Raw genomic sequence first — 16,807 nt, 5'->3', positions numbered from 1 at the left:
ATGGTGTGTTTCCATGTACAAAATTTCAAACAAGATTTCATAATTCAGAATACAAGATTCACCCGGAGGTTTCTGAATCTCTTCCTGGGTCGATGATCATGGGGTTACTGGCACGTGAGTTGCGAGTCTTGGGAATATCACATCATTGTAGAGAACGTGTGGTACCTTTCTAGGAGAAGTAGTGTTAATCTGGAGCCCTATCTGAGCTGCAGACATGCAGCATTCTGGTTCTCTGTCATCTTCTGTATCCTTTCTTTTTTCCCGCCCTTTTATTATGTAACACTACTTGAGGATGATTAATGGAAACCACGTTCTGCCACTTTGTTGGTGTAAAATGCAAGCCCATACATCTTTATACAACTTTGTATAATGATTTTAGTTGATTTTTAACCCTAAATAAAGAATTGTAATAAATTCTCAAGAGATAAATTACTTCATTAATGTCTCAATTTTAATGGGCACACCAGGTTTTTTGAGGGGGCTGTGGGGGAAATCTTCTTTAGCAAGCCTGCCAGGCTGGTGCTTCTGTGGAACTTTTTTGAGGAGGTGGAGAGCTTGCTGTGAGTTATACTGCTATTAGCAAGAAAAAGAGGAGCCTTGTCTTTCTGACACGCTCTCTGGTGTTTATCTATTCATGTGTGAGTCAAGAGAGGTTTTGTGGGGGCTGGACTGGAGCATTAAGGTTGGTTGACTTCAACTCTGTGTTTGAAATTATGACAATTTCTTGCTTGTGTTTTCATTGTTATTTCTGACTCTCCCTTGACTCCAGCAGACTCCAGGGGTATCTTTGCTGTCTTCCTTGCTGATGCTCCCTGCTACTGTTTCTTTCTTCTTGCCCTATAACCCTCATTCCTCTCAGTCTGTGTTTAACTCTTTGATCCCTGTCTGCATCTGTTTCCTCCCTTCTCTTTCTCTCTCTCTTTTTCTCTCTTTTTCTTTTCTTTTTTTTTTTTACTTGATTTTTCCTCACCCTTTGCTCTGTAAACACAGGAGCACATATAGTATACAGGATACTGCAAGCTACTTTGCATCTTCCTCCTGCTTTCCCAGCAGATCCACCCCAGCATTCCCCTCCACCCTCCTCCCTTCCACCTCCACTGCTATTGCCTGAGGGCTCTTCCCAGCACCAGCAAGTTCACGCCATAGCTTCCTATATGACTTGATGTAAAAAGCACCCTGTCAGTGCCCAGGGTTGACATGTGAGTGAACACTGTAGCTGTGGTTCAGCTTATTTCATGCTTTAATGAGAAAGGTTGTTAAGAAGATACAGAACTGAGGTTTATGGATAGCTTGGAGCTTCCAAAAGAATTTAATTTAAATTCACAGAAGCTGTTTTCAGCCATTGAACCTCATTGCTCTCCTGGTAAGTGGAGAAGAAATCCGGGAAAATGGTGAAGCCGGCTGAAACAGAGGCATTTCCCAAAGTTGGCCGTATTGCATAGAGTGATATAAAGAGATTTCCTTTATTTTGTTGAGTGAGAACAGCAATGAAGTCCAATTTTGTATGGGAGCTCTCTGTATTTTTATAACACCATAAACACTGGGGGAGCTCTGTGATCAGTAAACAACTGGTATGAATATGATGTTTTTAACAGCATTTAACTGAAGGTGAAAAGCTTCTTCAAGACACAGCTGCAGTGAAGTGTAGTGTTGGAAGCTTAAGCAGGTGGGGCTTAAGGGGTTCATGAAGTATAGCTGGGACCAGTCCTGTGTGTTTCTGAGGGCAGGTCTGCAGCCCAAGCTGATAAACACTGAGAGGTCTCAGCGCTTTACAGTAAAAGGATTTTATTGCAGTTCTAGTCTGATTGTCCCAAGCATGAGGGTCAGGATGGAAACCTTACTAGGTGAATGGAATGACTAGGATTGTTGATAATAGGAAAGCCAAGAAAAGGTCTTTAAAAACACTTTGGATGCCTTGAGTGCACAAGCCATTAGCATCCATTGCGTGGACTCTAAATTGAAGTCCATGATGCTCTGACATGTTGTGGTAGATTACAGACAAAGCAGAACACAGTGCATCACTGCTATACTTGGAGTGATGTAAATGTGGTCAGAGTCTGTCCTTCCTGGCAAAAATGAGGCAAAACATTATTGGTTCAAAGGGTCACTGACACATGTAGACAAGCTGTCATGCAAACTGTTGTGGTGTTTTCATCCATTCCTAAACTTTTGTCACTATTTCCATGTCACTGCTGGCTATAAAAGCATTTATGAGTAAACATGAACTTTTCTTTCCAAATCAGCAACCTCTTCCCATTGCTTATCCACTTATCCACTGGCTTAATGATTCATTCAGTCATTTTGCAACTTGGGAACCATTGGTGAGGTCACAGCCTCTTGGTTGTGTCATCAAAGTGCATGACTTAAAAAGGAAGAGCCTGGCCAGGAAAGTAAATGTCTCTGTTTATTGCAAACATCTTAGATAAGCAGCAGTTGTGGGCAATGAAAGTCAGAGAAAGTTGGCAGTAGAGTTTTAGGAGCAGGCTGGAGCATGATTGGGTTTGCTCAGTGTGCTCCTGAGCTCTTTTTGCAGAGAGGTGTGTAGAAGAGCAGAATGATATACTGATGGCAGAATAATAATAAGGGAAAGTGTCCTTCTTCTTTTGAATAAATAGATTAGGAACTTTCAGCTGGTGGATCCTTCAGTTGTGACCTGGTTTGACAAGTTCTTGTCTGTGATCACTCTTGACAAAGTGGGTGCTTCAGGAGGAGGTTTTGGTGAATAGGAGCAAAGACTTGCTGTTGTTTATCAGGCCAATGCTCTGTCTTACCTAGCACCTTACTGCTAAACAAGTGATAAGCACTGGGACGTGAGAATAGCCCTAATATGCCAGAGCAAAGGTCTGCTCAGACCAAGATTGTCTGAGTGATGCTCAAATACTCAGAAAAAATGTGTGTATAGTACTGACTGTAAGTTTTCCTGGCTTCTCCCCAGTGAAGTCCAGATGCTTTGGAGGAAAGAATGAGAGTGCAAGGAATCATACAAAGTTATGTAATAACCTAATGAAGTGACACTGCCCACTCTGGGCAATTAGCAACTGGCTGCTATGCTGAAGTTTGTTTATTTGTGTAATCCTCTCTGGGGTAACCAGAGGTAGGCTGCTGTTAAGGCTGACATTTGGACTTGTGATTTAAGCCAATTCTTTGGCTTTAGTGATTACATACACAGCAGTTTGTGTTGTGGAATAATTTTGTTTATACAGAGAAATTCTGACTCTGCTACCCTGAGTCATGGTTGAGCCAATGGTGAGAACATGCTCTGGGCTGCTGGGGAAGACCAAAATAGAGGTCTTGACCTTTTGTGGTCACCACTGAGGAACCAGGAGCATTCTTGGGACTGATGCAGCACTTAGTCCTGGGGACTTTTTGTTGCTATGGGAATTAAACCTCCAAAAGCTCAGGAAGTGGAAAAGTTCAGCATCCATCAAATCAAGAGCCAGCCCATGTGTGCAGAAATGGTACTTTCTGATTTTCAGGCTTTGCTCATACCTCTGCTGGACAATGGTTCTCTATTAAGATGGTTGTATTTGGTAAGCCTTCAGTGTTTTGTGCGACTGCAAATGTCTGTGTATGTTTGTAGAGGCAAAGAAAGATGCTTGCCACACTGTTGTTGCAATTAACAAGAGCAGCTTTCAAAAGACACTAGACACACTCTATTCAGTGGTTATGTTTCAGTTAACAGCTTTCCCAAAAAGCACCACTTAATGCTTGGCGTTTTCTTTTCTTCTTTCAGGGGTGCATTCTCTGAAGTTGTTTTGGCTGAAGAGAGAGCGAGCGGGAAACTATTCGCAGTCAAGTGCATTCCCAAGAAGGCACTGAAGGGGAAGGAAAGCAGCATAGAGAATGAAATTGCCGTCCTGAAGAAGTAAGTACCAGACCTTCACTTTGATTAAGCTCCTGCTTTTAAGACGTAGGAGCAGTGATTGATAAGAGTGACTGGCAGATTGTTCAGCCCATTACAGGCAGACAAGCTCACTTGAATTTAAATGATGCTGAAAATACTTTCAGAGCTGAAAGGACTTGTTGCAGCTGCCTTCCAATTGCTGGACCACTATCAAATCAGTAAAATGTAAAGCCGGTGATAAATGCAACATGTTGGCATGCTGTGTAGTATTATTGAGAACATGTCATAAAACTCAACCATTACCATGTCCATAACAGGTAACAGTGGCCAATAACTGGCAGCTTGAAACAGTCTTTGTCTGTATGTGTTTGTCCCCTGATACTCATATGTGGGTATAAGAGCAGCAATATTGGCCTGCAGTAAGGATTGCCTTGCATCAGCCGTGACCCTAAGCTAGCAGAGCAGAGAAATCATTTGGGTAATTTCTTGCTTCTGTGTTGTAAACTGTTTCTGTCTTCTGCAAACAATTTCCTGAGAAACAAGGAGGCAGCACCCAGGCTGCAATTCCAGTTGCAAGGGCAGGAGAATGAATGGGTGGAAAGTTCCTTAATTTCATACAATTAGATCTACTTGGTCTCTTGTCCTGGGCACTTTAGGACCTTAAGAGAGATTTATTTATTTTTTTGGTCTCCTGATGCCTTTCACTTAGCTGTTGCAAATAAAAGCTTTGCATGTAATTGTATTTACTCTGAAAACAGACGTCTTTGCTATCAGACACGCTATTGAAGTTGTATGTACCACCGAGGAAATGCTTAGAAAACGACAGTTGAGGAGATGGGATACCAACCTGTTTCTCTGTTCAATTAATTATCTCCTTCAAAAGCTGTCTGTAAAAACAGAATTGAGAGAGGTGGAGCAGACCCTAAGCAGCTGTTGCTAGGCTCCAAAGGTATTTACGTATCTTTGTTTTTGTTTCTGGCAACATAAACCAGAGTGGGGATGGCTAGCTTGTGTGTCATCCAGTTAGTGATTAGGATGCCAGAGCCCTGGGCCGCCCTGCAGAACTGTGAGGTGCCATGGCCTCAATGTGCCATGTACTGAGCTGCTGCTTCTGAAGTAGATGTGCACAGAGGATGCCTGGGAGGGAGAACTGGTCTCTGTTCTCTAAGAGAAAGGTGTAGAGCCATGGAGGATGGATACAAAGCAAATCTAAATATGTAGGTCTCCCTTTCTGGCTTTGCATTATGCCTCTGGACAAACTCCTTGTGATCCTTTCAAGAAAGATCTCTTGTCTAACGCTGGACTTTCTCCTTCTATATTCAATCATTAGATTTTTGTCTTCTTCCTGATGAGGTACTTGTTTTCTGGTAGACATCTGCTGAGTGCTGTGAAATGCAACTGTTCTTGTGTTCTTGCAGTTGTATGTCAAACAGGGTTCTACTGGGGAATCCTGATTATACTCCCTGCAGCCTCTGTGAACTCTTAGGTGGCTCAAGTCCCTGTGTGTGGTGAGGAGGTTTTTAGGGACAGACAGACTGTGCTGGAGATGTCCAGGTACATACAAGCATCTCATATACGAGGAGAGGCTGAGGGAGCTGGGGTTGCTTAGCCTGGAGAAGAGGAGACTCAGGGGTGACCTTATTACTCTCTACAACTACCTGAAGGGAGGTTGTAGACAGACGGATGTTGGTCTCTTCTCCCAGGCAAGCAGTACCAGAACAAGAGGACACAGTCTCAGGCTGCACCAGGGGAGATTCAGGCTGGATGTTAGAAAAAAGTTCTATACAGAAAGAGTGATTGCCCATTGGAATGGGCTGCCTGGGGAGGTGGTGGAGTCGCCATCACTGGAGGTTTTTAGAAGACTTGATGGGGTGCTTGGTGCCGTGGGTTAGTTGCTTGGGCGGTGTTGGATTGGTTGATGGGTTGGACGCGATGATCTTGAAGGTCTCTTCCAACCTGGTTTATTCTATGTATGTACATTCAGGCTGCTTTGGTGGAGCTTTGTCCCACTGCCAAACCCGCCAAATCATCCAGATCTGACAGAATCAATATGGAAAAAGGTTTGAATGATGTTGTGTGTTGAAGTTGTATTTTAAGTAACTTTTCAGAGAACAATTTTGATAATCAAGTCCAACCATTTTTTTTTCCTTACATTCAGGATTAAAAGTCTATGCATAAAGATCTATAGGAAGTAGAACCTGGTGGTGAAAGCAGTAATCCAATGACCAAAACTGTTGGGTCTCCTCTCACTTCTGCTGCTGACTTCCCGTGTGACTTTCTGTCACAATATTCATTGTCTGTCTCAGTATTTATTCTCTGTGAGACAGCCCTTATTCAAAAGACTTTTGACTAAGAAGTTTTACCTGTAGTTTGGTTTGCAGTTCACAGAATCACCAAGGTTGGAAGCGACCTCAAAGATCATCAAGTCCAACCTGTCACCACAGACCTCATGAACAGACCATGGCACCAAGTGCCACGTCAAATCTTGAACACCTCCAGGGTAAAGCAGTTGCAGTCTCCCATCAGTCCTTCTGAGTGTCTAACCTAAAAAGCTGTTGGAAGTATTAATCAAATGTTCTATGTTGGGGGAGGTCAGCAGTCCTCATGTGAAGTAGATGGAAGGTAGGAGATTTTATCTCCCTGTCTGTGGGCTTGGAGGCTCTTGCTGACAAAAAAAATAAAAAAAGAGCCAATTTAGAAGCGATGTTCTGCTAACAGGGGAGCGAGCTGCCAGCCAACTGATTTACATGTTTGTGTGAGTGCCAGAGTGAATCATGCATACTCCATCATTTTATTTTTTCCAGCCGTGGCCAACAGATCTGTTCTCAAAAAAGAAAAAAGGCGGAAGAGCCGCTAAGTCAATATTTATGCCTAGCAACCTTAACAGGGCTCTTCCAATATGGACTCTTTTGTGTCCCGTGGAAATCCATGGCAACATTCCCCCGAGACTCAGATGGGTGGGGACGGAGTGGGAAGGAGCTTGCTGTCAAGTGGCGTGCCAGGAGAGACTAAGTCTGCAGTTAATCCAGGAGCTTGAGCCTGACAAAGTGTTTAAGCAAGTGCCTAATTTTAGGCAGTTATTTGTTCCAGTGAAATTGGTGAGTAGGTTGAGCTCAGGCCCAAAGACATGCTTCAGAGCATGGTGAAAGTCCCACTAAGAACCTGTGTTTGGTATCAGATCAGGAGGGGAATGTTCCTAATTTCTTCAGTTAGATGATGCACTGATGCCCAACAATTGCTCTTTCTTCTGGTTGTGTGCTGGCTTCCTGTAGCTGGGCACAGGATAAAATGTTACATCTCATCACAAAATCAGGTGAGAGTCTGAGCATCATTCCTCACCTGGAGTACCATGTCTGGTTCTGGCACCTCCAACACAACAAGAAGAAATTGTTGGAGCAGGTCCAGAGGAGGACCGCAAGGATGACCACAGGAATTTTTAGGCTTTAAATATTTTTTTTTATTATTATAGTATAGTATGAAACATTCTGTGGTTTAAAATGTGTTTAAAGAAGAAACCTGAGTCTCTAGAACAGGATTATGACAGCTCTATTAACTAACTGGCTGTGTGGAACAATGGCACATGGTCACTTTAGTGTGACTTTTACTGGCTGGAGATGTGGGGAGTTTCATAATCTGCTCTGAAAGCAACCATTTTCTGGGTTTGAGCAGAAAGGTAAATGCAATCCTTTCCATTGTTTGTTGTAGAATGGAGGAAATTTCTCCCACTTATGGTAATTGTGCAGGTGTGAACATGCTGAAAGATGAACTGTCTTTTAGATGGGTTTCTGAAGGCAGTAGGTGATGTGAGGAACTGGCCTGCAGAGAAGCACCAGTCTGAGGTTCTAATTAAACAAAAAACCAAAACAATTTAAAAAAATAATTAAAAAAACACCAGCCAACAAAAAACCACAACCCCAAACCAAAACCCCAACTCTGCAAGAGTCAGAAAAAAATATGCCTGATTTCTTGGTCTTTTTGTTGTTCTTGGCTGCACCTCACTGATCACAAGAAATTTTCTAGCTTCCTGGGTAATACCTGCGCAATCATACAGATTTGGTGCTGAGTTGGAGCAAAGCAAGGGGAAGAACAATAAGCCTAAACCTTGGTGTATTGATTACTTAATAGCAGTGAAGCGCACAAATCAGTGTCTGGTTAAGCAACTACTGTTCAGCTAACAAGTAATACTCTGCTTTGGTTGGTTTTTGCTGAACAGAGATTTAAAAAATAAATTTCTACACTATTTAGGTATCTCCTACACTCACCCCTTCCTATTCGCTCTCCTAGATCCTCTGGGAGAAGGCACCATTAAATATCTTTAGAGCCATGCCTAATTGCATATTGAAGCCATTTTTCCTGTTAAACAGCATGATTGAACTGTTTCTAGTAGGTTAGCTAAAATTCTGCTGGTGCTTTCCACTGTTGTTTCCTTGGAAGATGGGCTGACTGGGTATTCAGGCAGTGATTCATGCCCTGGTACTTGCTCACTCCTTATATGCCTGCCCCTGAAGCCATGAACTGCTTCTATAGTAAGGAGGAGGGAGAGAGGCATGGAGGCATCCTTCTGCAAAGCCCTGAGAGGTCAGGGCTGTACCCATCTCAAAACTAAACTGAAAACAACAATGAAAGGTTTTCCTAAAGTGGGTGAACATGTAGGCATTCCTGCTCTCCCATAAATCAGATTTTGGTCAAAGAGGTCCCTTGCTCCATTCCAAAAGGATGTCCCATTGACAAAATCCCCTTAAAATCTCTCTGTCCCAGATTCTTCACTTTGTAAGGACACATCCCTATGGGGCTAACCTGAGAGCTTTTAGTAAGATGAGTCCAAATTTAGCTTTGAAACCCATTAGTTACTTCTTATTAAACTTTTCTGCACAATTTAACTCATAATCGAAGGCTATATTAATTCTGGATAAAACTGGCTGTGCAGAAGTTTAATGGGCCCTAACATAAATGTTGTCATTTAATTAATTCAGGTAAACATTCTTGAGTGGCTTTGTGGGGCAGATCCATCTATTCAAGCCATGGCTCTCTCTGGGTCAAAAAACACAGCCCTTCCTGGCCTGGATAGTCCTGTACTCCAGTTTCCCAGTCTGGAGATTCTGCTGGTGCCCACTAATGCTCTCCTATGGATATTATTGTTCTGTGTGAGGTCACACAGGTAGAGTATAGAGCCAGTGGAATTGGGAGATGCTCAGATCCCATGTTGATAAGTGCTAACATAAAAGCATTGGTAATTAGATTGCGTCCTGATGTAAAAAAAGCTGTGGGCTTGAGATTTAAGGGGTTAATAACTAATTACCTCTTTACACCTCAGCAGTGAGAGCTCTTTTTCTTGTAAAGAAATGAATGGGATGCTTAGGAAAGGAATAAAGAGAAAAAGCACTTGGCGCGTCTGTCAGGTAACATTGTTTCTCTGAAGCTTTGCTCGCTCTAGGGACAAACAGGCTTCTCGCCTTCCCCCCCGCGCTTCCCCGTTTTTTTCCCCTCTGTGAATAATGGTGAGAAAATAGGCTGCCTCAGCAAGAACTGAAGAGACAGCTGGTTGTTACATTAAGTAATCACTTTCAGAGAAAGCTTTTATGTAGATTTACTTGTTAAAATCTGGCTTGCTCATGCCACTGCAGTCACGCTGGGGTGACAAAAGGCTGACTCTGTCATCCCCACGCAGCCGTAGCCCAAGCCCTGCCGCCTACAAAATCCAGGGCATTCCAAAACCCCAGCAGGGCCCTGCAGCCCCAATGATGATTCAGAGTGCAACCAGTTAGGGGATGATACCCCGTGGTACTATTAATGATGTTGATGTCAGTGCTGGAAGAGTAGGATCCTTCCAAGAATACATTTATTGGCATCCCACATGGATATGCTTAACTGTTGTCCCCATGCATCTGCTGGGCTGGTTTGGGTGGCTGGTGGGGTCTCAGTACCCACCCTTGGAGCCACCCTTACTGCTGGATGCTGCTGCAGGTATCTGTGCTAGGGAGGCAGGTTAGGCATGGAAAGGAGCCAGAATCTACAAAACACTTCAGGGTAGGGGGACAGTTGGGCATGCCTGGAGGCTGACATCAGCTTTAGACCATGAGCTCATCTCCTGAATCAAGGAGATGCAGACTGGATGAATTGCCTTTCTCAGGTTTCAGGCAAAAGTGAATCTGACCCTACATGTGTGGGTATGGCACAGGGCAGCTCTGCCTTGGCACTAGCAATTGACTACTTGTTAAGCACATCATTTAGCTGCAGAGAATTCATGTGAGTGAAAAAAAAAGTGGGGTGGGGTGGGGAAAAAGTGAAACCTGAAACAAAGCTGACACCATTTTTGATTACTGAGATGCTGGAAACTTTACAAGGGAGTACTTTGCAGCCAGGACTGCCTGGATTGTATTTCATGCTAGATTAGATGTAAGCAGATGTAGGGAAGCAGATCAAGGCATCTTAAATACATTAAATGGGAGAGAAAAATCCCCTCTGAAAGAGTAAACACAAACAACATCCCTTGCCTCTTCTTCTGTCTTACACAGTTTGCTTCGCAGGCAGCATGCCCTATGTCAGTTGTAGGGGTGGGCTGTGGCCTCCCTCACACGGTGCTTGTGCGGACGGATGGCTCTGTGCCTTCAAGCAGGTTATAGCGTGAGAAGTCATTTCGCTGTAATTGCTGGGTGACAATGCAGCTGTCCTCTCTCCTCCCTGGTGATGGTTTACCAAATCTCACTTGCATAACTGTTGTTCTTCAAGGTCACCCCATACCCTGACTCAACTGAAAAAATTATGTAGCTGTGTTGGGAGGAGGGTGCAAGTAAGAGGGAATGAAAGTACATCGGTGCTCAGAGCTCCATCTTGGAAAATAATTTTATGTGTTATGGAAGAAACAGCTGCTTTCTGAAATAGTCACTCTAAGATGCGTTCAAATCAGCAGAATGTGTTTTTCAGGCTTAGCTGGAGTCTGCTTATGTGGCAGATGTGTGTTTTGCGTGGATACTGTCCTGTGCATAGCTAAAATAATAAAGCCAGGGTCCTTTCAGAGCTTCTAGCTAAATAACAAGAATCCATGGATATTTCCCAGTACTTATTACTCAGGAAGATAGTTACAATTGTGTTTCAGTGCTACAAGTATCTGGTTATATGTCTGTTACCCAGAAGGAAATAATTGTTAAGATGTATAAAGGCTATTTAATAATGTCTAATAGTTTGATAAATGACTCAGCATTATATCTGGATGCATAAGGTCTGTCTTTGTTACACACACTTTTTTAAAGCTATGAATTATTTAATTTGCTGGCACATGGCTTTGCTTTGAGATTATGGAGCTCAGAGTCAGTGAGAAAGTAAGGCAGTCTTTGCATGGGAGAACACACAGCTGTGAAACTATCTGTCCCAAACTACAGTAGGCATGGGCAGTTACAGATTGTAATGGTTCTGTACATGGCGGTGCTACAATGTAGTGTTTAGAAGATGCTAGAGGTGCAGTAGTACTAGAGAAAGCATTTTCACATGTGCTTGCAGCCCAGATCTTCAAGGTTGTATTGGTGCCTAAAAGCTGCTGCAGTCCTAGGTGGCTTTGCTGGGCAAAACACTTCATCTTCTGTTTTTCTGCACAAGATTCTTTAAAAATTATCTGGAATATTTTTCCCAAAACTAAGTTGTTGGTTTTTCCCCATGAAAGTAATTTCTTCATTTGTAAAGAGTATGAAAGGCTGTTGGAAGGTTTCATGGCATTAGCAAAGTGAAGATGTACTTGTCAAAATATTATCAGCATATTGCATTTTGCCTGTCTTCTCTGACTTAATCTTGAAAAATCAGCTGGAGGAATTCAGGGGTTTTTTGTACTAAACTGCTGTGATGTACTGTTGGGAGCCAGTTAATTTCTAACTACAGCATGATCATGCTTTGATGATTGGTGAGCTATTTACATCCACAGTCCAAACACCTTGATGGAAACTCCTTTATCTTATTCTCGTGCTAATAAAATCCATGGCATTAACTCATAAAACACTGGAGTATTCGACTGGTGAATTAGTTACGGTTTGTGAAGCACTGCATAAAAGAACCCAAGCAAAAATGCAAGGTAGGATTCACCCAGCCAGCTGGAAGCATCCTCAAGGTATGCAGCTACATCTGAGCTCAAATCTCACTTGCTGTGGAAATCATCAAATATACATTTCTAAGTGGATCAGAATGTACAAGGAGGAAAAACAAGTATTCCAAAACTGTCAGTTCAAGAAGGCAGAAACTGAAATCTTAACAGAAATGACAGTTTTCCTGAGCACTCCGTGTCTAAAGCAGTTGTTTGCTCTTAGCTGCATGCAAAATGCTTTATGAATACAAGTTGCTGCATTTTTTGCCTCCGTTATATGAACTTAGACCAATGATGTTATTGGTGGCCATGGTTTTGTAGATGTGTGACCACAATGTGAATTTAAAACAACTCCACTGGCAACTTCTACCTCTTGTTTGCATTCATACAAGATGAATCATAGTTGTATTTTGTGTCTCATTACGGTTGCAATCTTTGGACCATGTCTCTTCTTCATGTGTCTTGAACCAGAGGTTGGCAGATGTGGGCTGACTCTTAGCATGATAAAATGGGAAAATATTTGCACTTTGTTTCACTTTCAACTGCACCAGGTCAAACCTTACAGCAACCTCTGTGCTTGGAATGTAGCCAATGTATCCTGAACTGACAGCTGCATAAATTAATTAGTATTTGGCCAACCAAATCTATAGTTGTCATCTGTAACACATATTGATTCACTCTTGTAATGCTTACTCATACAACACTCTGTTCAGTAGGAGTTTTGAAGGAAAAAAATAGATTTCTTGTTATGGACATTGGTTTTTAACCAAGACAGACATACAAGATGCTGATTTAGTCTGTGGACAGCCATTATTTCTCACTCTGACCAAGGAAAGGGTGATGACAGTTTTGTTCCAAATTAAACTTTGATTTGTCTTCTTAAAATCAGAAACTATAATTTTTACATTGTGCCTTATATTTGTAAGGCATTGGCTTAATCAGAATAGATTGGTTTTGTTCTGAATCAAGAGTGACCATGTAGGAGTCTGTGCTTCTGTAGCTATAGGACTTTAAACCCATTAGTCAAATAAGTTTTCAAAGTAAAGCTTAATATTTTCCTTGATTGCATCCATTTTTCTATTTCTCTGGCTATCAGAGTCATCTGCCTGTATCACTCAGGTCTTAAATCTCTGTAAGTGTAGAAACCTCTGGGTTAGTTACAATATTGACAATTTGTATTAGTGAGCAGGCTGTGAATTTCCCTAAGACTATGTGACATCTACCTTTTACTTTGCCAGATACCTTATCAAATTAATATTATGGAGCATTACACTAAGCAGGAATGTTATTGTCTCCTTTACTTGCCCTTTTTTGTTTGTTCCAAGAGAGTAGGTACAGATGAATTCAAACTTTCTTAGAGACAGCACTTTCTCTTTTGAAGGCATTTAAAAACATAAATAGCAGAATTGCTTTCTTCATCTTGAAAATTTGGTCCATAATTTGTGAAGGGATGCTAAGAAGCTCTAGCAAGTAATTTAATTCATATTATATTTCTGTACTGAATCAAAACCAACTGACAAATGCATAGCAGTGAAGAGTACCAGATATGGTTTTACAGACCAGCCATGACTCTTTCTGAAATTAGTCCAAAATTTCTATATATAATCCATCTGATTCCCACCAAATAGAATAACAGCCTGCTTCAAATATCTTCATACCTTTGCCATATCCCCTGTCTTGACTGACGCACCAGGGATTAAAGTGGGACCTTTTTGGACTCACACATACATATCTTTACAGCCTCAGCTAAGCAGCAATTCCCTGAAGGCAACTGGAACAGATTTAGACCTTGGTGGTCTGGACACCAAGTGCAATAGTTAACTCATGCTAGAAGACTTGTTTGGAAAACACCCATCAGCATGGGGTGTTTTTCATCTGTTTAAGACTTTTTCATCTCTACCAAAACCAGAAGAGTCCACATGCAGCAGCAATATTTGGCATTATACATTTTGTCAAGAAGTATCTCTCCAGAGCAAAACAATCCAGTCACTCCTGTGTCTGCTGTAAGCATGGTAATTAGAACAGAAAACAGTGACTGTTCACAATTTTACTCTTCAAATAGATAATAGGGGATTTCTAACCAAACTTGAAAAGGCTTTTTCATGATTTTGTAAATGTTCTCTCGTGTGGGTCATAAGAAGTAAGTGGATGTGGCATGACCCACAAAGATGCAGCTTTATTGACATTTATGGAGAGAGATACCAGTTCTTCCCTGTTTGGAGATAAAAATGCTGCTGTGATAGTGACGGCTGTCTGCTTGTGGTACTAAAACTGGGTTGATGGGAAGAAAGTTGAAAACCTTGGCGAAGTTTGAAAGTTTTCCTTCCGTGTTTTATGGACTTGTGAAAAAAATGGCGTTGAGTGAAGCTGCTGCATGTCCCACAGTGTTTGTGTTGAAGGCATCATCCTTGCCATTTATGGTGTGCAAAACGTACGTCCAAGCCATGTGGCATCAGCATGGGTAAACTAGTGCTCATCATTAACAAATAGACTTGAGTAATGTGATCTCATGCTATTCTGGTCAATAGGAAAATTCAAACTCATTGAACTTGATTACATGACTCTTTGAGGATCCCTTGAGAATCTCAGGCCGAAGCAGAAGTGGAAAGAAAGCTGAAACTGATGTCACCTATGAGAGTTGAGGGGCTTTGTCTTGAGCAGTCATGCAATGTGGACTCAGGGCTTTATACATAGCAGACGTGCTCCTTTCCTGGTTTTCAGTGCCTCCTGAGTTGCTATACATTAAAAAAAGGGCCATAGCCCATAGCAAAAACCTCTCCTACACTCCTTCCAAAAAAATACTCTATTATTGCCATTTGTCTGAGAATTTGTCTGGGTTTAACTTCCATTTACTTGTGGATGTGTTTCTTGAGATATTGAAAAAACGGATGTTTCTTAAATTTTCTGCCTGTGTAGGTACTAGTCTTGTGTAATTTCTCTGCTTTTTCTTAAGCAGGGTTAAGTGGGGCTCTTCCTTAGAGACACACTTTGGCACATGGAGAATATTTCACTTGTTCCTCATGTGCACATTGTAGCTAGAAGTGTTCTCCTGGCATGTAGTGATTTATGGGACCATAGAAGGAGAAAAAAATGTTTAGTTTCAGTGTATGGTTGTCCTGAAAAGAGCACTGGATTTGGTAATAACCCTACTGATTTATTAAGTGCCCTTGTGAGGCTTGGTTAACTGGGAAGTAGGAAGAGCTGATTTTAGGAGCACACTGACACTATAGGTGTGAGACACAGCAGAGACAGATAGCCAAGGACATGAAATATCTGAAATGGTGTGAAAGGGAGGGAGTTTGGTAGAGGAATTGGCTTCCTGACTGTTGTGGGGCATTTGTTGCTTGTGTTTAGGAAGATGAAAGAGCATAAACCCAAGAGCTTACTCTGGAAATAGCTTTATAATAATTTGAATAGGCAGGTACTTTATTTTTTTTACAGTTCAGGGTCAGCTTCTGAGCAGCAATTTAATTTGAAAATCATGCATGATGGATTTACTTTTTTCGCTATCCTTTGCAGACCCTGCGAAGCCCACAGATTCCACGGGGACTGTGCTTCCCACTGTGGAAACCATGCCTCTGAAACACAGAGAAGTGAATAGATACTTAAAAAAACCCCAAACCACGGGAAAACCAGAAGCTAACTATGGCAGTTTAAACTAATACAGAGGAGCCATGCTGGATGACTCCAGTAGGGAATGAGTTAGGAAGGACTCCAGCTGGGAAGGAGTTAGTATTGCATACAGTTTTCCAGAAATCCCTATTTATTAACAATTTTTTCCTGTTAAGTACTTCGCTCACAGCATTTTTCATCAGCCTTTCAGGAATCTCAGTCAGTCTTTGCTTCTTCCTATGCTATGGCTACTCTACAAGGGAGAAGATGGTATTATGGGATGTTGGTATCACTGACAATGTTGGTGTCTGTTTTGTTTCTTGGTCCTGTTTATGGTTTTCCTTCTCCAATGTGGAGGAAGAAGCTCAGAAAATAGGATTATTCTGAGTCTTTTTCAGACTAAACTTTTAATTTGAGGATGCTAAAAGAGCATCTTTTCCCCAAACTTCCTTCTGTAGCCACATGTACCCCAGAGTTTGTTTGGTGGTGACAGAGCTCCACTGAAATAACCTTTTTTAAGCAAAATGGTAACCGTTTCTGAGTTATATAAATATCAGCAGTTGGCTCTGTTACACATAGCCAAAAGTATTGCTGGGAGAAAGCAGTTACTTAAAAACTGCTTTGCAGTGCTGTGGTTTTCCTTGTATTAAAAATAAAGTGGAGCATCACGAGCAGTTGGTCTTACTGTTTTGTAAACAGTTGCCCCCCTACCCCAATTTTTCCTCTTTACTTTTGATGGTGTTGAGGAATTATGCTGTTGATTAAAGAAGCTGAATAGGGTCTGCTATGGTGGGACCAGAAGCTTTTCCATTGCTCTGCGAACAGAACTTACATGTCCTATATAACATAGCAAATATGCTCCTTGCTTGGGATTGTTACACTTCTAGTAATTCACTTCCCTAGGAGGGATAACATACACACATTACCCTAAATAAAAAAAATATATTTAAACATGGCACTTGGAGACATGGATGCTTTTGTGATTGAGTAATGCAGGAGAAAGGTGGAATAGGAGAAGGTATGGGATAAAGATGAGAAGATTTGAGAATAAGAGTCTTACACACTGAGACTGATCCCTAAACAATTAATTTCTGATGCATTTTTTGTGCTACTCACTTAAAATAGAAAAACAAAAGAAAGTGTTCTCAAATAGAATAGAATAAACCAGGTTGGAAGAGACCTTCAAGAACATCGTGTCCAACCCATCATCCAACACCATCTAATCAACTAAACCATGGCACCAAGCACCCCATCAAGTCTCCTCCTAAACACCTCCAATGATG

General features: G+C 41.7%; 1 protein-coding gene across 2 annotated transcripts in view; it reads left to right on the top strand.

The window, feature by feature from the left end:
- Window positions 1–16,807, top strand: part of CAMK1D (calcium/calmodulin dependent protein kinase ID) — a 235,208-nt gene that overhangs the window by 98,698 nt on the left and 119,703 nt on the right. For both annotated transcript variants that reach the window (XM_054178014.1, XM_009900264.2), the window contains exon 2: window positions 3,734–3,865. In XM_054178014.1, coding sequence (XP_054033989.1) covers window positions 3,734–3,865 — 132 coding nt within the window. The remainder of the gene's footprint in view (window positions 1–3,733; window positions 3,866–16,807) is intronic.

This window comes from Dryobates pubescens, chromosome Z, assembly GCF_014839835.1.
Source record: "Dryobates pubescens isolate bDryPub1 chromosome Z, bDryPub1.pri, whole genome shotgun sequence".
NCBI lineage: Eukaryota > Metazoa > Chordata > Aves > Piciformes > Picidae > Dryobates > Dryobates pubescens.
Note: the sequence above shows the minus strand (reverse complement) of the source record. Positions and strands in the feature narration are given on the sequence as shown.